Genomic DNA, 25,765 nt, shown 5'->3' with positions numbered 1-25,765 from the left:
ATCGCTTGTTTGATCCCTATCCTTGACAAAATACTAATTATTAGCCATACTAGTTACTAACATTGACCATTGTAAAAAAAATGGAGACCCAAGAAAGCTATAAACCAAATTATAATAAAAATTGAGTTAGATGATCTATCTTAATATACATTATCCATTTTGTTTAAATATATGAAAACTAAAAGTTGAAATTGTTGTATGGATCATTATCCATTTTGTTAAAATATATGAAAACTAAAAGTTGAAATATAAACATCACTGCCTACCAAAACCGAGATATTACATTAAGGTATAGTCAGTAAAATCCCTTTAGTGCAGCATAGAACAACATATTTAGTACAGCTGATCAGTTTATGTGCTTAGATATGTAATTATGCATTAAAACCATTGGAAGTACAGAGACGCACGACATCAAGCTGTAGCGATTTTAGAAGAGAGACATGCATCTACGGCCTCTCCAACGGTCAGAAAAACCCATTGTTTCCCAATTTTGTCCACAAAGTGTGCAAGCTTGAGCTTGTGAATTACTTGCCACCTTGGGTTGACCATAGCTAACTTTAAAAAACACATAGCACAAATGTTAGAATATGAGGGTTTAATATATTTAAACACAAGGAGTGAAAAGTCATGGTAGCCTCACTTCTACGCCACGTGAAAGCAGCCTCTTATGCAATTCCTCAAGTGCTAGAATTCCGGAAGTATCAACATTCATCAAGTCTATTAAACAGAATATTAGAAGGATCATTTGAATCATATCAATTTTTAATTATGAAAATATGTAAAGAAACTCACTTGTCATGTCCATGATTATGGCTCGGACATTTCCCTTGGAAGTTTCTTGAATGTCGTCTTCTTCCACGACCCACTTCAGTATTCTGGAACAAGTGAAAAAAGTTCATACATAGCTGTTATTAAGGGCTAAACCCCTTTCTAGATCATTTGTTAAGTGCTTGCCTTTCTTTGACAAAATTGGCATTTGCAAAGCAGAGTGAGCCGGAACTTATGCGAATCACTAGGATGCCTGGCGTGCTTACAGCCATGGGATATTGAGTTACATCACAGAAGACTTCTGTTCTTGGAACTCTACCTAGAATTTCTACTCCAGGTCGAATTGATTGTATTAGTATCTTTGCAAATGAGATTGTCACCTGCACATCCAAAACAAAACATGAAATTAATACATTATACAAGTTCTGAAAGTCAGGGAATATTTGTACAAATCAACTTTACATTGAAAGCTTGATAATAAGGCAGTTACGGAGCAAGTAGTTAACCCAAATTAATGAGTTTTACATTAGTTACTGCCTACAAGGATACTAGTTATTAGTTACTGAGCAATAAATGAAAAAGTTTGAAAGTGGTTAATAACTTACAGCTACAAGGAGACCAATCTCTACAGATGCAAACAAGACGCCAACGAAAGCTCCAATACATGCAAGAAAGTCTAATTTGTCAACCTTCCAAATATAGCGAGCCTCATTTACATCGATTAATCCAGGAAGTGCAGAGAGGATGATAGCAGCAAGGATAGCCATAGGGGTGTAGTACAAGAGCCTTGCAAATAATTGCAAGAACAAAATCACAGTAATGGCCATCACAATATTTGAGACTGCTGTTTGACATCCTGCACTATAATTAACTGCTGTCCTTGAAAAAGAACCTGCAGCAAGAAAATATAGAAAAAATATTTAGACACTCCTCATACAGCCTTTCAGCTGTTATAAAAGAGAAGTAAGACAGTTAAATATGTTTTCGGTCTTTACAAATATATATAACTTTTTGCTTTTAGTTCCTATGGTAATTTCTTTATTTTCTGTCTTTGCAAATATTTTGCCTTTTGTTTTTTATCTTTATTATTTTGTTTATTAAGGGACTAGAAAGATTTAAACCAAGAAAGGTTTTTATGATGATTAAAAACAAAAAGTGATATACTGCAGGAACTAAAAAACATATTTAAACCAAGAAAGATTAATGATTGAAAAAAGACATCACCAGTTGCCACGTAGCATGAAGTTAAGGATCCAGCAATGTTCATGATTCCCATTGACAACATTTCTCTGTTCCCATCAAGATGATATCCCTTAATGGATGCGAAAGATCGACCGACAGCCATTGCTTCCTGAATCAGAAGTTCATATGGCCATATTGGTTACAGAACTCCAAACTGTGAAATAGAAATAATAATTTCAAGAATTTAGGAAAGGGAATAACGTACAGTTAAGGCGATAACCGCACAAACTAATCCGATTTTCACCGCTTGCCCAACATGTTGACCGTGGAATTGTAACTGGTGAACTGAACTCTGATTCAGCCCTCCTTTGACGTGCTTTATTACATTAACCCCTTGTTTATCAGCTTTTGACAAATACACAATTAAAGTTGACAGTATAACCGACAGAAGAGGGGCTATAGCAGGCAACCAGAAAAGTTTTTTGTTTCTTTTTCCCTGAAATGAGATAATTCATATACAATACATCATTAAAAATTCACCTGTAAACATATATAGCCAAGTATTGATATGTGAATACCAGAATTTTCACTACTTACTATAAATCGGGTAACTAGAAGGAAAATCAAGAAAGAACACCCCAGGATAAAATTCAGAGGGCTCCACTGTGAAAATAGTAAAGAAAATTATATCAACAGCAAGATCTATACAAATACAATATTTCAAACTAACTTTATCAGAACATAAATCAAATGGTGAAACAAACTCACTTTTTCTTCGGAAGTAATTTGCTGATGTAATGACTTAAAAACAGACACCAATACTGAAACTGCATCTGTTTTAGTGGTGAAGTGAGTAATCCCTAGTAGCCCCTTGAGTTGCTGAAGACTGATAATGACAGCTGCGCCTGCCATGAATCCAACTAATGCAGCATGTGAAAGAAAATCAACAAGAAACCCCAACCTGTAAATGTTGAATCATAAATAAACTACTTGGTGTATAAGGGCAAAACAAAAAATTAGGATGAAAATTTCGCAAGCAAGTAGTAAGAAAACAACCTGAAAATACCGAATCCGGCCTGAAAAATTCCGGTAAAGAAGGTCACAGTAAAGACAAAATCTCTATAGGCATGGGGATTAGCAACAGGATCTATGACTTTGGTGACCAAGGAAGATAACAGCATAGACACTACAGCTACAGGTCCAATTGCAATATCTCTTGAGCTCCCCATCACAGCATAAATAAGAGGAGGAACAATACTGGTATCTGAATTGAAACAAAACCAACCAACGGTGATATAAAAAAATGTTTAGATTCACATCAATAGTGATTAAAGAAGTCAGACACTTACACAGGCCATATTGTGGATCAACTTTTGCCAAACTTGCATATCCTACGCTCTGCAACATTCAAATGAAAAACAGATGAATGATGTGAAAAAGCTAAAGGAATATAGATGTTTCTATTTCTAATGCATTGTTTTAAAGGCAGTAGGGATGTAACCAAGTAATTAGACTCAAGTGGTTAATAAACTTCAGTTAAGGATGAATTGTTTAGGAGAATCCGAGTTTGAATCTTGGCTAAAACAATCATTGATCAGACTTTCTTTACCTACCGACTTTCAGATTACTAGGACCCCTATCTCTTATCTCATGTAGACCAGAGGACTAAGACAAAATAAAAATACAGAAGTAATGTTTCTGACTACCTGAGGTATGCACAAGCTTGCAAGAGTTAAACCGGCTAAAAGGTCATCTTTAAATTTGGAGGCTGTGTAATCTTTTAACCAAACAAGGATTGGGAACAAACTCTGCAAGAATGAGAAAGCATGCTCATGTAAAGTTTTTTTCTTGGATAAGAAAAAACAGAACTTGTTCCCATCAGGCAAAATGGTTTCTTTCACTGAACTCAACAGCTTCTTCCATAATGGTGGTGGGTTAGGAGAATCCAAAACCCACTTGGAACTTTCTATTTGACTAGTATCACCAATATGAAGGACCCTTTGTTCTCTCATACTGAAAAGTTTATTTTTATTTTTTCAGTACATAGTTGTTTGAAGTGTTTGGGTGAACTCTGGTCACTAGTACTTAATGTACAATAACTTTGTGAGTTAAATGCATTGGGATCAATTTATGTGTATGATTGATCAAATGGGGTGGCAGAGAGCTCTAAATTCTAATAGAAAAAAGTGTATGCTGTATGAGGGGTGGTTGTGCCACCACATTCATTGGCTAATGTAAGCATATATAGTCTTAGTAATGAACAGTATCACCATCATATAGTCTTAGTAATGAACAGTATCACCCCCTTTAATATGATTCCACTGGGTAAGCATATATTCCTGGAATCATATAAATTGGCTTTTAGTTCCTTGTCAAATATTATTTCTAAAATGAAATTTGCATGTAATTGAAGGAAAATGGAAGCAATTATACGAGGTTCATCAACCTCTAGGATAACACACCAAGTTGTTATTAACAGGACTGCAATAATTTTAATTGCTATTATGTCTCTTATTATAGGCTAATTTTGGAATTTTTACATTGAGATTAATTGGCCTACATTATTAGTATCCACGTATTCTTTATCGTTCGACGTATATATGAGAATCACTCATATGTATGACTTAAAAATAATTATGAATAAAGACAAATATTTCTAATTAATCGATAGTTATGATTGACTAACAATGTAAAAATTATACACATTTACAGTTTATATAAACTGAATTCTTTTGATAAAAATAGATATTGAGTTTAATGTGTTTATTTTATATATTGTTTGTAAACTATTCTTTTGTGTATAAACATGTTCTACTCCGATTTTATTTTTCAAGATAAATTTATAATATTAATAAGGAATATATCTAACATAATAAATTTATTTAGTTCTATCTCAAGCCTTAAAAATAAACATAAAAATACATATATCTATGCAATTTAAACAAAAAAGTATTTGGTCCAAATTGAACTAAATGCTTATACTATTTTTCCTAATATTTAAGGCCAAAGATTTATAATGAAACGTATATTGGAGACTTTTTTTTTAAAAGTGCTAATATGTTTCTTTCGAACACTTATTAGTGTATTAAAGATAAAAAAAATTGTACGAGCATTTCCTTTTTCAAAAAGTTAACTTTTATTTATTTAAGAAATACTCTTTCTAAAATAAAATATAAACAAAAGAAAAAGTTAATCAATTTAATTAAAAATTAAGATTAGATTTATTAACTTTCCTATTACTTCTTTTGTTTATATTTATTTCAAAGTATTAATTACTATTTATGAAATCTTTAACGTGTACTTGTAAAGCACAAGTTAACATGAATGTCATTTTTCGATTCCACTTCATCTTTCAACTATGACTATGTATATTACTTTCAGAGTAACAATTTTACATGAATTTAAAAGTCATTGTATTCAACATCACATTGTTTTTAACTAATGAAAGTGAGGTTGGTTAGTCACTGTAACTGTATATGAATTTAACATCACATTGATCTCACAATTATTTTGTTTCCTTTATTTAGTTTCAATTTCAGCTTCATTTTATTTGAGAATGGTTGGTCACTTGGTTGATATAGGAGATATGATTTGTAATTCCGAATATGTGACTGTGGGAGCAGTTGAAAGGTTGATATATGTGTGACTTTTGGTTGGGTTAATTAGATCTAATTTGGTCGGAATGGCTCGTGGAGATTCTATATGCTCATGGCTGATTTAGTTATTTTTAATTCATGAAGGAACAAGTAATAGACTCTTTTTATTATTATGGAAAAGTTGTGTCGGAAGAATCGTGACACATACTCTCACCTTCTTAAAATTATGTGACTTATTTAAAAAATAAAAATGATTTTAAAATGAATCTTCTTTAAATTTTTAATGCAGTTTTTTACAATTGTATTATTTAATTAATACTACTTATATGTGTATTGTTTTAGATCGAATCACGTCTACATAGGCCAAATCCAATACAAACTTGGACCGACTTGATTAGGCAGTATCGTAAAATCTTCTCGAAACTAGAGCAAGCCGCACACATTAATGAAATCTGAAGTGATGGTCTATCGTATCTCACATATGCTTCCAATCATAGCCACTAGATGGCAAGGAAGGGATCCAGTGATGATAGACACGATAGCTCACCTATGCACCTCCTCTTGAGTCACATGATGACAATCATGCCATGATCACAACCACTTGATGGTACTCACCCGTTTTTGGACACATGGACACATGTCCAACTTCAAAGAGCACTCTGAGGCTCACCGATCCTTTCTTGATGATCATAACAAAAGTCTTATAGAAACCCTATGAGGAGTCACTATATAAACAAGACCTCATAGTTCATAAAGGTCCACAAATTCTAACCTAAATACCTCTCATACTATGACAAATTCTTCCTTGATTGTCGGACTGTGTGCAGGCATACACCCCACAACAAAAGCTGACGGCAGAAGCTTATCGTTCCTTTTTTCTTTTATACATTGATACACTCAAGGTTAAGCTCCTACATTCAACATCTCTAGTACTAAATAGTGGCACCTTATATGAGATTTTTTTATCAACATCCCACCATTACTCACTAGAGTTCTTGAGTTTGATCCATGGCTCTGAAAAAGACAACTATCGGGATGATGAACATGATGATCGACCTTCGCCTTAGCCTGCTCAACTTGATTGTCTAACAACCACCCCATTCGCCGATCCAGTAACAATGTTTGGAGTCTCTATTCAACCACAATTGGAAGCAGAAGGCGATACCATAAAGCTCATTTGTACCTTAGTCATCACCGTCCAAAGTTAATCTCGTCTCATCGACGAACAAAATGAGCACCTAGAAAGGGTGGAGTACAACCAAAATCTAATCCTAGACGATGGCCTGAAACATCTCATGAAAATTATGCTTCAACCACTCATCATCGTCGATCCAGCCATTATCCATTAGTCGTCATGTATGTTAAAAACCCTCCAAGGGAATAATCTATGACTCGCCACTACAATAGGAGTTGAAAAGGTGCATGCCATGGAGAAGGACATAGAGTTACTCGTCAAATCCGAGTCACTCTTTTCGTTGGCAAAAGCACAAGTATCGTGACAGTTCTTTAGATACATTTAGTTTCAACGACAAGGGGCGTCACTAATATCCTTTTCGAACAATATCAACCACTACCAAAAACCTAAGTCATTGGAAAAACCACCACCAATGGACAACTACGACGTGATAAGAGACCCAAATGAGCATATCCAAGAGATCGACACCCTCCTCGAGTTTCGTAATGTCAGGGATCCTTTGAGATGCAAGTTGTTTGCCTCACTCTAAAAAAATCAGCAATGGATTGGTTCAAGAACTTGAAACTGTGGTCCATACATTCATTGGTGAAGTTGTGCAGAAAATTTACAACTCATTTTGCCCTATCTCATATACAGCCAAAGTTGGTGAAATTTTTGGAGCAATCCGACAAAAGAAAAGGGAACCTTTGCGAGCGTACATTGAAAGGTTCACAATAGAAGCCATACACGTCAGATATGCGAACAATCAAATCAAAACCTATCTTTTAAGGCAAGGAGTGACCTGTGGGAGTGATTTTGTGAAAAGTATTATGCTCGAGGTACCCAGAAGCTTCAACAACCTACTAGAATGGGAAAAAGACTACATATAGTATGAGGAACATTTTAAAGCCAATAAGCCATATTTGATTTTGGTCAATAAGAGAATATACCAGAAATAAAGAGAGAAGAATGTTTCCAACTCAAGGAAGCTATTGATAGATTGATACAAAAGGAAAAATTAACAAAATATACTAATGAAAACAATGGATACGACAGAGGATGAGCGACAAGGATAAGGTCACCCAGACTGTCTGCTATATCCTAAGTAGATTCAACTAATAAAGGTAAAGTTGTTGTTGAAGACGACAAAGACTAAGAGTTACCAATAACAAATTGTTGTCATGGGAAACGCCTACAACCAATGGGAATATATATTGCTAAGGTCATGGTTGTTAATGGAAAAACATACTCTAGTTGGGAGGAAATCCTAATCATAGTTGGAATGACAGAACAATCGTACAAGCAATGGTTTCATTTTGCCGAGGTAGATTTTGTTTCTCGGGGATAATCTAGTACATAACAGGGTAGTTTCAATTAAGTTAAAAGAAAGCTGACTGAGATAATCTCACCAAGTAACTGAAAATCCCACAGGATCGAGGAAAAATATACATTTGCTGATATTGTTTATTGATGAGGACCTACTCAATGGGGTTGCGAATTTTTAGATTCCCCTCCTCATATACACTATGATGGCAAACTATGGCGTTAATAGAGTCCTTGTGGAGTAGGGGGGCTCATGCGATATAATGTACTCGAGCTTGTTCGCGATACTAAGTTTAACTAAAAGGACATGCCCCCTTACTCTAGAGTGGATTTACAAAGATTCAACGAGTACACCATTCATCCTTGAGGGTATGTCGATCTAATGGGCACCTTTTGGCACAATAGGGAGACAAAAACCATAAAAACTAGTTTTTAGATGTAGAATGCAAGTGTGTCTACAATTGTATTATGGGAAAACCAACTTTAACTATATTAGGATAGTTTTATCCACCGTTTACCTAAAACTAAGGCATAATGTTACTGATGAAGAGGTTGGGACCATGGAAGCCAACCTTGAAGCATCCAAACAATGCTTCTTAGCTTTACTGAAAAACTCTAAGATGGTCATGAAGTTGAAATCCAAGATTGTGGTGCTAAAAAGAAATGTCTCAACCTCGACGTGTTGGTGACAAATGTTCATGCCATAATGGTCGATGAGATGATACCTAGAGAAGCTAACTCCGCCAAAAAAGGACAAATGTGGCTAAAGCTAGATGGATCCTTTGAAGAAGTATAAATATGGTATGAGTTTGGAAGGTTTGTGAAGATAGGAGTGGATCTTGCACCACGAGTGAAAGGGGACATCATTTCTTGCTTAAAAGACAATATAGATTTTTTCACTTGGACTGCTAACGAAATGTTGGGAATATACCCCGAGGTGGCTTGTCATAAACTTTCCTTTAATCCGAAGTATCGTTGGGTTGCACGGCGCTGTTGCAAACAATTGCTAGAAAAGGTCGAAGCCACCTAGAAGGAAATTGATGATTTAGTGAAAGCTAACTTTGTAATCGAGGCCAAGTATACTACTTGACTCTCCAATCCTGTACTCCAATCCTGTACTTGTTAAAAAGAGCAATAATAAGTGGTGTCTATGCATTGGTTATACTGATCTTAACAAAGCATGCCCTAAGGATGTTTTCCCTCTCTTAAACCTAGATAAGTTAGTAGATAACTCTTCTTGTTTCAAACTTTTAATGTTTATGGATGCATATTCACGCTACAATCAAATACCTATGCACCCACTAGATAAAGAAAAAAAATACATTTATGGCAAACTCTGCTAATTATTGTTACAATGATATACCTTTTGTGCTTCAAAACGCAAGCATAACTTATCAAAGAATAATGAAAAAAATATTTGAAAACCAAGTTGGAATTTTTTTTGAAATATATATGAATGACATTATATTCAAATCTAAAGAAGAACTTGGCCATGTGTTCCATTTAAAAGAAAGTTTTTTTCAAGGTTAGAAAATACAAAATGAGGCTTAATCTACAAAAATGCACGTTCGGAGTCAGGGTTGGGAAATTCTTGGGTTTCTACCTAATTGAAAGATGTGTAGGAGGAAATCCAGACAAGTGTAATGCAGTGGCTGAAATGTCAAGTCTAACAACAGAATGCTAGTAGCACTATCTCACTTTATTGCAAGATATGCTCAACACGCATCATAAAAGGACAATTACGTGGATTATCTGCACCATTTCTAAAGTGTTTGGACGATGAGGAAACAACTTACATCTTGAAAGAGTTCCATAAGGGAATCTCTAACCATCATTTAGCGGGAAATACATTGGCGTATAAGGTTTTGCGGGCTGGACACTTCTAGCCGACAATGAAGAGAAACACACAAGAATTGATGCAAAAGTGTTAGAAATGTTAAAGCACGCCGACATCCATCTTGCCCCTCCAATGGAGCTGCAAATGGTAAGTTCGTCATGACCATTTTCTTGGTAGGGAATTGATATCCTTGGACCACTCCCATTAGCACCCGGACAAGTAAAATACCTAATGGTAGTAGTTGATTGCTTCACCAAATGGATAGAAACTGAACCTTTGGCTAAGATCACTGCTAGTAACATACTTTGTTTCTTCAAGAAAACTATTTTGACAAGCTTCAACATACATGAAGTGGTTATCCCCGACAGTGCAGCACCGCTCACAAACAAATACTTTTGAACCTTAATGGCCAACCTCAGAGTTACTCAACATCCCCTAAGCATAACTAAAAACGAGAGAACATTGAGGGAAGAACTTGATATGCTAGAAAGTAACATCGCATATCTCAAGGAAGCATGTGTCAAGCAAATAATGACTATCAACTATAAAAAGAAGATGAAACCTTGCAAACTTGATATATGGAATTTGGTTATCTAGAGAGCATATATCGGCCTGAAGAATGTCGGACAAGGAAAATTCGCACCAAAATGGGAAGAACCATACCAAATTGTTTTAGAGGAGCGAACAAAATAATTCACCTCTGAATATTTTGAAGGGAAGATAATCCCGAGAACATGGAATGCAACAAAAATAAAGAAATACTATAGTTAAATTAGAAAACCTAAATGGTTTGTTAGGTGTATTCGACCTATTATATATACTCAATGAAAATTTCCCTTTTGTTTGCTATGTATTTAGTGCAGGGTATTCTCAAAAGAGTGGTTAAAGCCACCAATACTTCAAAACAATCAAAATGCGACCACCACAAAGTCATTTTGCAAAATGGTCTGGAGACCCCCTTTACGGATAACCACCTAAATGAGAAAGGGATCCGATAAAAAAAAGGTCCATGATCAATGCATTTTAACACATGTTTCTAGTTTTGTACTATGACATTTTGAAACTCTTTATAGTCTAGATTATTTGTTTAGCATGTTTCTAAACTTTGGATGGTAATTGAGTTTAATGTTATTATATGAATATTGATACTTTCTCGCTCTGTAGACCATAACTTGAGCTCTGGATATTGGATTGACACATGTGAGTAGGTGTTGGAAAGCTAAAAAACATATTTACAAATTTTATGTTGGCACAAAATCCCAATTCCGAACTTTACTGGGTCTATACTGCTAATAGGAATAGAGTCACAATTTAGAAATTGAATATGTTGATAGAATATGAGATGGGTCATAAACTCTTGAATCAGTAGATTAATGGTTCCAACGTGATTGTAATCCATTTTCTTAATCTGTTTGGACCTAAATTCGAAACTTTTTTTTTTAAATTTCAACATTCTAAATTCGGTTAATATAATTAGAAGTCCTTGAGAAATGACTCGAGTAGTTGCCCTACGCTACATTTTATTACTCGTATTTGACATGTGTGCAACAACAAATCAGCCCATGTTTGATTAATAAACATATATTAACCAATGGGGATGTGAGGAATACCCCTTGGTTGGGGAATCCTTCCTCGAGCAAACTGAGAACGCGTCATACAAAAAAACATAAAGCAAAGTCAAAAGCACACTCGAACACGAGCAAGTGTATAGCTAAACAAGCAAAAAGATTGCTTTATACACAAAAAGCATGCGAAGAAATCAAATACAAAGTCAACGACATAAATAGATGAATGAGGAAATTAAAGACGAAGTCATCAATGTAAATAAATGTGCGAGGAAATAAAGACAAAGTCACCAAATATTATGGCCATAAGCCGAAACATTTAAACGAACATTACGATGAAGAACCAAGGACAATAATCAAAATTCAACAATAAAATCAAGTTCCAGCATCCTACTGTCCGACTTCATTTAATGTCTGATCTTCCACATTCTCTTCATCGCCTAAAATGTCATTAATTGCTACGCCTTTGACTACATTTGTATAGTCTATTTCATCTGTAATGAAAGCCAATCAAGGGTTCAACAATTAAATTTGAACAAGTGCATTTTCAAAGGCGTTTTTACTCACAACATATAAATTGTTGAGCAAAGCAGTTTTCTCGTCTTCCAAGTATTTCTTTCCTTTTTCCAAGATACTAACCTTCTTGGAAAAATCATATAACTTGGATCCAATCTCTTAGAAACTCTTATCCAACCAAGCTATAGTCTTTTCCAAGACCTTTTTTGCATCAGCAAGAACAAAAGAAACTGTCTTAATTCAAGCCAGTTGAGAAGAAAGGTCTTCTTTTTGTTTGCCTAAATATTTTTTAGTTTTCAGCATTCTTTAACAAATTGGCATTGGCCTCAAAAGAAGGTCCTTGGCATAGGAAAATTTATCTTTGAGGTCTATTATGTTGTTTTCACAATCAAAGCACTTGGCAGTGAGATTATAATCAAGAGTTTCCACCTTAGAAGAATTCTTGGTCAGCAATCATCATAGAGGAACACACTGCAAAAACCTTAAAAAAAATGCGGCAAATTATTTGCAAAGATATTTTGACGACATAAAGCACTTGCGTCAGCCAAGCTCGCATTGTCTAACTCGTTGACTATAGCAATAGGATCTTCAGGGTGTTCAGTAGAGATGGGGCTAGGAAATGCAAGGGATTCTTCTATTATTGTTGTACCCTTAACCATATGAGGAACAGGGACCCAACACATGTTAGCGACTCCCATCTTCGCTTTCATCCACCTTGCACCATCACCGAGGTAGATGAAGTTCAGACTCTTGTTGACAAAGATCATAGTAGTTTGTTTTGGAGAGGCAGGAATGGTCTCTAAAGTAGGGGCATCACTGACCAGTTTCTTTGGAAAAGGAAGAACCAAAGGGACTTGAAAAATATCTAAAGAGGATTATCCAGTACCCTTTGGTTTATACTTATTCATGAAAGATAGGGAAGCCATGTTCACTGCAAACAAGAAAATGGAAAGAAAGTTAGAATTATAAAAAATAACAAATACAAAAATAATGATATAAAGATAATTCCACTAACCACCTAAGAGATAATTGGCATCTTCAGGATTACGGCAAGCCAAAATTTCTCTAGTATATATAAGGTGGTAACCATATTGAAGATTTCCTTCTGCATCCAACACTAGATTTCTTTTCTTATCAAATTTAAGCTCTTTTTCGAAAGTACAAATATACAACTGTAAGTAATTTGTGTTATAGAGGTCGATAGAACTAAGTTCATCGAGTTTATATGTTAATTCACCTCGTTTGCGATTGAAGTGGGACTTAGTCCAAACCTTTGGGAATCAATCCCGAAAAGTTGTCTTTGGTTCACCATCTTCATCCATTAAAATATTCATGTTCTGATCATAAAAAGACTAATAACCCAAAATTTGTTATGGGCTCCTTTTGACCTCGCCATAATGGAATAATATTGCCTCTTAAACCCTTTCAACAAATCGGTGAAGGCCATAAAACACTTCTTCTTTTGTTTAAAGGATACATAAGCCTATTTGAGTCTAGGAGTTTATTTATGCCAGATAACCTGGAGATGTATAGAAGAAGGAAACAAAGGGATGAATTTCAAGAATTGGCACGTGATTTGGAAGGATATGATATAAGCCCAACAATTCAGATGAATATTTGAAGGGACAAGTTGGAGATGGTCCTTGATCGGTATTTCAAACGTCCGAAAGGAAATGTGGATCCTACGTGCCTAAAAACAGATTCATACATAGTAATTGTACAATTTTCATAGTCACTACAAATTCCTTTTGTCCACTTAAGTCTCCTAGTAATTGAACCATCCTTTAGTCCCACCTTCTCGATCTCATTCGAGAAAATAGAAATGGCTCAAAGAAGTTCATTAGTGACCCAATTTATATCTTGGAAATCCAAAGAAAATATTTGTACATCCGAAGTTAACGCTCTATCATCAAAATGAATGAGAGTGAGTGAAAATATTAATCACACTCCTTCATCCACTTTGATGAATAATGAATGAAATGAGACAAAGAGTCATCAAAATTAAACTAGATATGAGGGTTAAAGAAACAAACCCATAAAATGAAGGTGTGATCTAACACCACCGCCTACAGTTGGGGAAAACAGTAAATTCTAAAAGTCATCATCCATGATGTGGAAAGAAATAGAAAATCCTAAAACCATTGTGGACGATAGTAAGAATCAAATAATCCAAAGAAGAAGTGACATGAAAATACTCGATCGTAACAGCAGGAATGGTCTCTAAAGTAGGGGCATCACTGACCAGTTTCTTTGGAAAAGGAAGAACCAAAGGGACTTGAAAAATATCTAAAGAGGATTATCCAGTACCCTTTGGTTTATACTTATTCATGAAAGATAGGGAAGCCATGTTCACTGCAAACAAGAAAATGGAAAGAAAGTTAGAATTATAAAAAATAACAAATACAAAAATAATGATATAAAGATAATTCCACTAACCACCTAAGAGATAATTGGCATCTTCAGGATTACGGCAAGCCAAAATTTCTCTAGTATATATAAGGTGGTAACCATATTGAAGATTTCCTTCTGCATCCAACACTAGATTTCTTTTCTTATCAAATTTAAGCTCTTTTTCGAAAGTACAAATATACAACTGTAAGTAATTTGTGTTATAGAGGTCGATAGAACTAAGTTCATCGAGTTTATATGTTAATTCACCTCGTTTGCGATTGAAGTGGGACTTAGTCCAAACCTTTGGGAATCAATCCCGAAAAGTTGTCTTTGGTTCACCATCTTCATCCATTAAAATATTCATGTTCTGATCATAAAAAGACTAATAACCCAAAATTTGTTATGGGCTCCTTTTGACCTCGCCATAATGGAATAATATTGCCTCTTAAACCCTTTCAACAAATCGGTGAAGGCCATAAAACACTTCTTCTTTTGTTTAAAGGATACATAAGCCTATTTGAGTCTAGGAGTTTATTTATGCCAGATAACCTGGAGATGTATAGAAGAAGGAAACAAAGGGATGAATTTCAAGAATTGGCACGTGATTTGGAAGGATATGATATAAGCCCAACAATTCAGATGAATATTTGAAGGGACAAGTTGGAGATGGTCCTTGATCGGTATTTCAAACGTCCGAAAGGAAATGTGGATCCTACGTGCCTAAAAACAGATTCATACATAGTAATTGTACAATTTTCATAGTCACTACAAATTCCTTTTGTCCACTTAAGTCTCCTAGTAATTGAACCATCCTTTAGTCCCACCTTCTCGATCTCATTCGAGAAAATAGAAATGGCTCAAAGAAGTTCATTAGTGACCCAATTTATATCTTGGAAATCCAAAGAAAATATTTGTACATCCGAAGTTAACGCTCTATCATCAAAATGAATGAGAGTGAGTGAAAATATTAATCACACTCCTTCATCCACTTTGATGAATAATGAATGAAATGAGACAAAGAGTCATCAAAATTAAACTAGATATGAGGGTTAAAGAAACAAACCCATAAAATGAAGGTGTGATCTAACACCACCGCCTACAGTTGGGGAAAACAGTAAATTCTAAAAGTCATCATCCATGATGTGGAAAGAAATAGAAAATCCTAAAACCATTGTGGACGATAGTAAGAATCAAATAATCCAAAGAAGAAGTGACATGAAAATACTCGATCGTAACAGCAAAAAATATGTTCAAAACCACCATTAAAATCACACCATATGAAAAAGTAAAGAAAATGAAGTAACTAGTAAACTCTTCTGAGGAAGGTAAAAGGAGGTGAAGTAGCTTGCGAAGACGCGTCAGAGCATTCTTTCAAGGAGGTTGCAAGATGTCAATGAAGAAGAAGGGGACTCACAAAGATTTCACCCACTATTTATAATATGAATTCAAAGACATAACACAAATCCCAATGCACGCATCTAAAAGTTCTAAAAAGTTTAGACCAAAAACCCTAAAATCAGATAGGCACATAGAGTAGCGACGGATACTAATATCATGAGAAAGTGACTACAAAGAAGCCTCGAAAAAAGAATCCACCAACACACATTCACTAATGAAGTAACTCTTTATAATTGGGAATCGCGAAAGGAAACCGAAAAATTCAAGTTCAGAATTTTATAAAATAAAACAGCCCAATCCGAAATTAGTCACAAATTAAAAAGTGATCACTTATATATGAAGTCATACTCCAAGCGTGATACCATTTTGCCTGTGATAAACATATCTGTATTCAAGTCAATCATTGACTCTGTCACATGACCGACCTGGGGGAAACTATTTAAGGTCGGACTCGCGCTACATAGGTCAGGCCCAATACAAACTCGGGTCAATCGGGCCTGACCAGGTAATATCATAGAACCTTCTCAAAGCTAGGGCAAGCCACCCACCTTTAAGAAGTCTTAAGTAATGGTCTATCGTAACTCACATGGGTCTCTAATCGTAGCCACTAGATGGTGAGGAAGGGATCTAATGATGATAGACACAATAACTCACCTATGAACCTCCTTTTAAGCTACTTGATGACAATCCTACCACAATCACTACCACTAGATGGCACTCACTTGTTTTTGAACAATTGAAGAGGTATCTAATATCAATGGGCACTCTAAGGACCATCGATCCTCTTCTTATGATCATAACAAGAATCTTCATGAAACCATACGAGGACTCACTATTTAAATAGGGTCTCTTAGGTCATGAAGTTACACATAAATTTTAACCTAAATATTTCCCATACTATGCAAAATTCTTACTTGATCGTCAGAGTATGTGCAAGTACACCCTCTATAACGAGACACTAATTTAGGAAGCTTATCATTCATATATTTTCTTATACATTGATACCCTTATGGTCAAGCTCCTATATTCATCATCTTCGGTACAGAATGTATACTTAACGTAGTCTTGTAATATCTTTTACTATGCGTTTATCATATTGAAAATGCACCAACACTTAACCAATATAATTCAGTAAAAGTAGTATTCTCCCTCTTTAATTTATACTTAATATATGTGTAATGATCAAATGGTTCACTCATTATGTGACAGCGGGAGTACTACTCCCCTAGTCTCTAATTATAAAATCCTTTTGGCACATTTACTTGTATACGAATTTTTGAAAATTTTTAAATAAATTTATTACTCTTTTTCTAAATATATCTCTTATTAATTAATAATATCAAGTAGTCTTCGAATTGAATGCATTTATATACAAAACAGGGTTTTAGTAATAGTAATTATAGTGCCAATTTTTCTTAATATGTGTGAAAAACGTCACAGGGTTTTACAAATAGGAATGAAGGGAGTATATAAAGGTGCAAACACGAGAATTGGGTTAATTTGTATTTGACTAAGTTGGATTCTTTTTTCTAATTTATTTAAAACTGGTTTAGATTTGGTGACGTACTTAGAACAAAAATAGGAGCAATCGGGTTAAGTGATTAAAGGCAGAAGTAAAACAAGAATTACAAAATTAAAGTGACACAAGAATTTATCCTAGTTCACCACAAACTTTGTAGCTACATCCAGTCCCATGACTCAGAAGGATTTAATCCACTGATTCAAAACATGAATTATACAACACCAAACGCTACATGTCAGTCTTCACAAAACAACCTAACACCTATAAACTTTATTGAGGAACACAAACACCTTGACTCTACAAGCCAAGTCTTCTCAACACAACTTAAAAACCAATAGAATTATTGAGGAACAAAAAAGCCACTATCATATAGGATTACAAGTGTTTGGAACAAATTGGTTTGCTTCTAACAAGCTGATTGTAACAATGACTCTCACACTAGAAAACACTTGGAAAATATTTCTTTTGAACAAGTGTTTCTCTAGACCTTAACCTTATGAACTCTAATGACTTAAATTTTTTTGTGCTTGTGAGTTCTCTTAATTTTCTTCTCCAGCCTTGAGTATATAATTATAGAATAGGTTAGGATTTCTCCTTTGTCTTTGCAGAATCTGAATCATATATTTGCTAATAATAAATGTATCTTCTAGAGAATTTTTCTTCTTGTAAATATTATTGATCATATCTTCTTGTGATAAATTTTGATCCAATCTTCTTGTAAATAAGTCATGTCTACTTGTTCATAAGATCTTGATCATATCCTTTTGTCAATAATTCATATCTTCTTGTGATAAATCTTGATCAAATCTACTTGTAAAATTCATATCTTTTTTATCATATCTTCTTCAAATCTTGACCATATCTTATTTTCAATTTGGTCAAATATTTTCTTCAACTATAAATATAAATCAAATCTTATTTTAGATTGTCTTCAAAAACACAAATATTCTTTCACACTCTTGCTTGATTGGAGCTGGAATGGATTCAGGTTGTTCTTGGATCTTCACAAGTTTTTGATTAGGTTAAATCTTCTTTTCATACTTATTTCTTTCAATTTCAGTCGTGGACTTCCAATAGAGACATTAACTTTCTTGTTGGAGTGAGATGATGTGTTTCTTGAATAATGATAGTGAAAGGCAGAGTTACATGTCTTAGAATTAGTGGCATTGGGAAAATCACCGTTTTGAAACTTCAGAGTCAGTGCAATATTAGAGACTGCATATTAGAGGCATCATTTTGAGTGTGTTGCACCATTTTTATCAAGAGATTGTGAGCTTTAAATTTATGATTTGAACAATCTCTTTAGAGTTAATTATCTTTTGATATGAACTCTTCAGTAGTATGCTAAGTTTGTGTATATCAAAGACATGTAAGGGCTTCAAAGGTATGCTTCAAATTTAGTCTTCAGATAATCTTAAGAGGCAGTCTTCATACTTAGTTTCAGAGCCATTCTTCATACCCAATCTTCAGACCAAAATATCATACCAAGACTTCAGAGCCAAATATTAGAGGCAATCTTCATTACCTTGAAAGGCACATTATTTTTAGTGGCATATGTTCAGAGGTAGAGGCATATACTTTGTGTTCCTCTAGTCACTTCCTTTGGTGACTTCATGTAGTCACTTTCCTATGGTCGATTCCTCTGGCTGCTTCCTATGATTTTCTTCTTCCAATTTTTTCATACTTAATGAAGCCACTAATCCAAATTTATTTTTCCTCATAAAGTACTTTTGTTAACATCAAAACTATAAGTGGAAAACCAACTTGGTTCCAACAATCTCCCCTTTTTTATGATAAAAAAATTGTATTTCTTATAACAATTTTTCTTTTATTACTTGACTCCTCCTGACTTAAGGCTTCCCCTAAGTCCAACTAATTTCTTCATTATATCCCCACATTATTGTTCTCAAATATCTTTCTACCTCTTTTGTCATTAGACAGAAAGACTTCAAAGTGAACTTTTTAAGCATTTGCCCTTTTCTTCAATGGAATGGATTGGACATAAAATAGAACCTAATATAAGCATAACATAAAATTGATCCTAGTATGAATCTAACTACTCTAAGCTTGGCACAACATTATTCACGTGTAAAGGTAAAGTTTAGATTTTTCCTAATGAAGTCAAATCTATATTCAGCTAGTCATTTAGTGAATATGTCAGCCCATTGGTGTTTAGTGTCTACAAATTGGATATTTAGTACTTCTTTGTGAACAAAGTCTCTATTAAAATGATGTTTGATTTCTACGTGTTTGGCTCTAGAATGTAGGATTGGGTTCATGGTTAGGAAAATGGCATAAGTGTTGTTTTATAACATGGGAATGTTACTCTCTAGAATCTTGTAATTTTCTAGTTGATGTTTCATCCATAGCAATTGAGAGCTGCAACCAGCTGCTGAAATGTACTCTGTCTCTATTGTTGACATTGCAGTTGTGCTTTATCTCTTACTTGACCATGAGGTTATGTTTTCACCAAGAAATGTACAGTTTTTATTTGTGTTTTTTCTCTCAAATTTGTCATCAGCATAATCAACATCACAATAGTCACTTAATTTGTACTTAGTAGATTTCTTTAGAACAAGATAAAGTTGGTAATATATTTTAAGTATTTAAGGATTCTCTTAGTAACAGTTAAATGTGATTCCCTTGGATGAGCTTGAAATCTTGCACACACATACACACACTAAACATAATATTAGGTTTGGAGGAAGTGAGGTAAATTAGTGATCCAATAATTTCTCTATATGTTTTCTTGGTCAATCTTCTAGCCTTTTCATCCATTTTAAGTTAACAGATAGGTGCATTGGTGTAGCCATAGGTTTACAATCATTCATTTTAAACTTCTGGAGAAGCTCTTTTGTATACTTAGTTTGATGAACGTATATTCCTTTTTAACTTTTCTGAATTTGTATCCCAAAGAAGAATTTAAGTTCTCCCGTCATACTCATTTGAAATTCAATTTGCATCAACTTAGTAGTTTCTTGACAAAAAGTGTCATTAGTAGATCCAAAAATAATGTCATCAACATAAATTGGGGTGATAAGAATGTCATCTCCTATTGGTTTTCTAAACAAGGTGTTGTCTGCTTGTTTTAGACCATAAAATGATTTCTTAAGTTTAAATACACGGTCTAGAAATTTTGAACTTTCAAAACCTGGGGGTTGTGTAGCATAGACTTCTTCACTTATATACTCATTTAGAAATGCACTTTTAACATCCATTTGAAATAATGTAATGTTATTGTAAGGAGCAAAAAAGAGTAGGATACAAATAGCTTCTAACCTGGCCACAAAAGCAAATGTATCAATGTAATCAATGCATTGTTACTGACTATAGCCTTGTGCAAGAAGTCTTATCTTGTTTCTGACCACTTCTCGTTTTTCATTTAACTTGTTTTTGAAAATCCACTTGGTTCCAATAATGTTTTTTTTTTGTCTATGTACTAGATCCTAAACATCATTCCTTTTAAATTCATTTAACTCTTCTTGTATTGCAAGGATCAATCCATCATATTCCAATGCTTCATTTACAAATGTAGGTTCATTTAATGATAATAGACCAAAAAACGTTGTGTCTTTCAATGATGATATAATCTTCAAATGATCATTTGCATTTCCAAATATTAGAGTTTCATGATGGGATGATTGGTACTTCCATCCAAATCTCCCTGCTAACTTATCTTGATTGCTTTTAACATGGTTAGGTTCATCCTCTGATGATTTTTCATCTTCTTCTGATTTACTTGTATCCTCAGGGTTTTCAAATTCTTCTAGTTTGTCTGCATTTGCTTCCTCTAGTTCTAGTAAACATGCACTATCATCAACTTGCTTTGACTTTTTAAGGTCAAGTTGATTGTCATCAAATTTAACATGTATTGACTCTTCCACAATTTGAGATTCCGTATTAAAATCTCTATAAGCTTTAGATCCTTTCAGAGTATCCAATGAAAGTACTCTTTTGTGATCTAGAATCAAATTGCCAAGGTTGTCTTTAGAATTTAACATATAAGAAGTACAACTAAATTGTTTAAAGTAGAAGATTTTCGGCTTTTTACCCTTCAATACTTTATATGGCGTTTTATTCAATATTGACCTAATTAAGATTCTATTTTGAATATAGCACTCAGTGTTAATTGCCTTAACCCACAAATATTTTGCGATATCCATCTTATTGAGCATGGTTCTAGCCATTTCTTGAAGGGATCTATTCTTTCTCTCCACAACTCCATTTTGTTGTGGTGTCCTAGGAGAGGAGAGATTGTGAGATATTCCATTCTCATCACAAAAACTTTCAAATAACTTGTTTTCAAATTCTCCTCCATGATCACTTCTAATTTTTACAATCGTAAGATCCTTTTCATTCATTACTTGTTTGCAAAATGCAATAAACGCTTTTTGGCATTCATCTTTATTTCTTTAGATTTTTACCCAAGTCCACCTACTGTAATCATGTACTATCACATAGCCATAATTATTTCTATTTAGTTAGGTTGTTTTCACTGGCCCAAAAAGATCTATATGTAAGAGCTCAATGGGTTTTTGGGGGTAGAGACTAAGCTCTTAGAAGTAAGTGAGTTCTTTGTTTGTTTTCCTTTTTGACAAGTTTCACACATAATTTTAGTTTCATAGTTGAGCTTAGGTAGATCTCTAACTAGTTGAAGATTATTCAATTTTAAGATTAATTTAAGGTTTGCATGACTTAACATTTTGTGCCAAATTCATTTCTCTTCATTTACTGACATTAGACACCTAACATCTTGTTTATCTAGACTAAAAAAATTTATATTATACATGTTATTTTTACTATGACCTATAAGGAGTACAGATCCATCCTTATGACTAATTGCCTTGCATGTTTTTCGATTAAATATAATGTCAAAATTATAATCAATTAAAATATTAATCCTTAATAAATTTTGTTTAAGACTTTTAACAAACAAAACATTTTAAATCGAACGAGAGGTGCCATTTCCAATTGTGCCTTGCCCCATGATATGGCCTTTAAGCTTTCCTCTAAAAGTTATTGTGCCTCCTTTGATTAATGAAAGGTCTTGGAACATAGACTTTTTTCCCGTCATATGTCGTGAGCACCTACTGTCCAAGTACCATGATTGGTGTTTTTACTTGGCTGTTGAGGACATCTACAACATAGATAATTTTGTTCTTAGATACCCAAATTTGGTTGGGTTCTGGTTTGTTAGTCTTGAAAGGTTTCTTGTCTTTCCTTGTATTTAAAATTGGACAAGATAACTTAGAGTGACCTTTCTTAGAGAAAACAATACCCAAAATATCAGAGGAAATAAATTTAGGTTTAGTTATTTTTTTCTTCAAATCATAGACCTCTTTTTCCATTTCTACTAACTCCATAAATCATATAAGCATACTTGCTTCTTTCCATATTGTTAGCTAGAAAGTCTTCAAATGCTTCTTCTTATTTATCAAAAGTAGATTTGACATTTTCTAAATATTTTAAAACAAAAGTATCTTTCAAGTTTTTATTTTCATAGTTAACCTTAACACTTTTAGCTTTTAAGGCATTGATTTCTTTAGTTAAGTTTGCATTTACTTTCCCAAGTGCTTTCATTTTTAGAGACAACTTGTGGCTTTATTTGAGAAATCATTTATGACATAATTTAAATCAGACTTGGTTAACTTTTAAAATATCTCAATTTCTTCATCAACTGATTCACTTCTAGAGTCATAATAATCGCATGTAGCCATAAGAACTTTATTCTTGGGTCTAAAATCTTTCCTCTAATGTTACCCTTCTCTAGATTTAGACATTTAGACTTGACATATCCATATTTTTTATTGTGCGACATCGTCTAAATTTTTCTGGATACAAAAGCCAGCTCCTTATCCTATGAGTTCAAATTCTGATAATCTGAATCGTTATCCTTTGATTCTTCTGTTGCCTTTAGAGCCTTTCTTCTTCTTGGATTTCAAGGCCAAAGTTTGTTGCTTCTTCTTGGGCTCATCCTCTACAAGTTCAATTTCATGGATCTCAAATAGCAAATCAATTATTCCAATTTAAGAGTATTGAGATCCTAAGCTTCTTGAATAGCTGTAATGTAAAGTTCCACTTGTTAGGAAGACTCCTAAGAATTTTCTTCACAAGATCAGCAGCAGTATAACTCTTCTCAAGTACCTTTAAACCTCATACTAGAGTCTAGAATCTTAAAAAAAATTGTTAAATGTCTTCATCTTCTTTCATCTTGAATCGCTCATACTATCTGACTAAGAGGTTGTTCTTTACTTCTTGAACTTCCTTGCTTCCTTCATGAGTCAAAACCAAATTTTCATAGATTTTATTTGTTGTTTCTTTGTTAGTGCCCTTATCAAATTCCTTGAAGGTGATTGTATTGATCATGAAGGTTTGGGACTTGTGATGCATCTTGTAAATCTTTTTATGTTCAACGTCCATCTATTTCTTTGAAATTTTAGTACCATCAGAATTTGTTGGAGCAGTGTAGCAATCTTCCATTAACTCCCAATGTTCATGATCTTGTGAGATAAATAAACTCCTCAGCTTATCCTTCTAGTACTCAAATCATTCACCATCAAACAAACGTGTCCTATTTATGTTTCCTCCATTAGCTTTTTCACCAAATTCATACATTGTTGAGTCCTTGGACCTTTGTTCAAACATTGTAAAGTGCTAAAATTTGAACGCTGTTTATTCCAATTGAAGGTGAAAACACGAGAATAGGAGTTGAATTGTGTTAGTTTAAGTTGGTTTCTTTTTGCTAAATTGTTTAAAACTGGTTCGGGTTTGGTGACTTACTTAGAATAAAAGTAGTAGCAATCGGATTAAGAGATCAGAGGTAGAAGTAAAACAAGAACTGCAAAGTTAAAATGACACAAGAATTTATCCTGGTTCACCACCAACTTGGTAGCTACGTCCATTCCCCCCACTCAAAATGATTTAATCCACTAATTCAAAAATTCAATTTCACAACAACTAACCCTTCAAGCCAGTCTTCTCAAAACAATCTGACACCTACAAAATTTTGAGGAACACAAACACCTTGACTCTATAAGCCAAGTCTTCTCAACACAACCTGAAAACTACAAATTGATTGAGGAACAAGAGAGTCACAATCGGGTTGGGTTACAAGAGTTGGAGAGGACGAGGAAGAAGAAACCAACGCCAATGAAGACGCAACACCCCTCTTTCAGAGGAAGAAACGAAAGGTAACACCAAACTCTGAGCAAACTATTCCTACCCTTCATCTTGAATCTGAACCTCCCACACCCTTTCCCCCACATACACACTTAGTTGGCCCTTCCTCCAACCCTGCATTTTTCACACCTACTACCTCTAACTCTTACATCTTAGATAAAGATGTTTGAGGCTACTTCTGTCTCCGACCTTTTCACCCTGACCCCTCCACCAACCCTCTAGAACTTATTCGATTAACTCACTCCAGAGAACACACAGTTCCAAAGAACACACAGTTCTTACGTATCCGTTGATAAACACCCTAAATTTGCTTTTGTGTATGAAGATCTATGAGACATGCTATCATATCCTCTACTCCTTCTGTCTTCATACCAAGATACGCAACATCAATTACAAGGACTCATTTTGACAAGTTTTTAATGGCATATCAATCTCAAAATATTTTATATGAAAATGCATGATATGTGATGATTTCTTACAATAAGAACAACTATAAAAAACCCAAAAGATCTCTATAAAAGAACATGCAATTGTTGCTTGAGCAACAAAAGAAACAATGCACTACAATAAGCATAATACAATCACTGCTGCGCTCTTACCTTTAACTTCGGTTACATAGTTCAGAAAAATATTAATGAGAGTACTACTTTGTAAACACCCTCTTGTGAAACATTATTTTCAGAAAACCTAAACATATTCTCTTGTAACCTAGCCCAATAGTGGTTGCATCCCTCAACAGCTTTACTGCACTAAGCTAGAAGTTTGAGAAGACTCAAACACAGTTAGTTTTACTAGTAAATGTTTAGTGGAACTGTAATTCAATGGTGTTTCAGTTTATTAAATCTTTCACGTTTAAGGGACTGGACGTAGCTATCGTGTTGGTGGTGAACTAGGATATATTGGTTGCGTTATTCAATGTTTTTTTATCCGCTCTTTTTTCCTTATTTTGGTTTAGTCCTTATTTTGCGTTAATGTATTTTACACATATTTTCACTTTCAATATTTAACAATAAGAACTTGGAATAGGAAGATGGACAACATTAGGTAGTTAAACATAGACTTTTGAGAAGGAAGTAAGTGAAAGGGTGAATCACAAATTATGTCCTCTAAATCGCAGTTGATGATATTTTGCGCAAAATGATACTTTAGCCTAAGTTATTTCTAGCAAAATTATATTTGTTATGGGACTTTTGATAGAACCAAGTTGGTTCTAGGAACAATTCTTTCATTATGATTTGATGATAACAAATGAACTTTGTGAGAATAATTTATTGCACTAATTATTTTATTGAGTGTGTAGTAAATAGAACTATG

At 34.1% G+C, this 25,765-nt stretch overlaps 1 protein-coding gene across 1 annotated transcript; it reads right to left on the bottom strand.

Moving 5' to 3' along the window:
* Window positions 1–241: 241 nt before the first annotated feature.
* Window positions 242–4,424, bottom strand: LOC101497677 (low affinity sulfate transporter 3-like). Its single transcript, XM_004490304.4, has 12 exons — window positions 3,657–4,424; window positions 3,300–3,348; window positions 3,007–3,214; window positions 2,719–2,911; window positions 2,548–2,613; window positions 2,216–2,446; window positions 1,993–2,119; window positions 1,374–1,660; window positions 955–1,148; window positions 793–875; window positions 641–717; window positions 242–555 (listed from the first exon to the last, which is right to left on the bottom strand). Exons 1-12 carry the CDS (start codon window positions 3,960–3,962, stop codon window positions 412–414), a joined length of 1,965 nt encoding a protein of 654 aa, XP_004490361.1. The 5' UTR covers window positions 3,963–4,424; the 3' UTR covers window positions 242–411.
* Window positions 4,425–25,765: the final 21,341 nt, after the last annotated feature.

The sequence above is a fragment of the Cicer arietinum genome, chromosome 2, assembly GCF_000331145.2.
Source record: "Cicer arietinum cultivar CDC Frontier isolate Library 1 chromosome 2, Cicar.CDCFrontier_v2.0, whole genome shotgun sequence".
Lineage (NCBI taxonomy): Eukaryota > Viridiplantae > Streptophyta > Magnoliopsida > Fabales > Fabaceae > Cicer > Cicer arietinum.
This window is presented reverse-complemented; position numbering and strand designations above follow the sequence as displayed.

Coding starts and splice junctions, on each gene's coding strand:
- LOC101497677 (XM_004490304.4), bottom strand. CDS start 3,962: ATGAGAGAACAAAGGGTCCTTCATATTGGTGATACTAGTCAAATAGAA. Junction 2,912..3,006: donor GCCGGATTCGGTATTTTCAG/GTTGTTTTCTTA, acceptor CAACATTTACAG/GTTGGGGTTTCTTGTTGATT. Junction 2,120..2,215: donor GTGCGGTTATCGCCTTAACT/GTACGTTATTCC, acceptor CTTCTGATTCAG/GAAGCAATGGCTGTCGGTCG.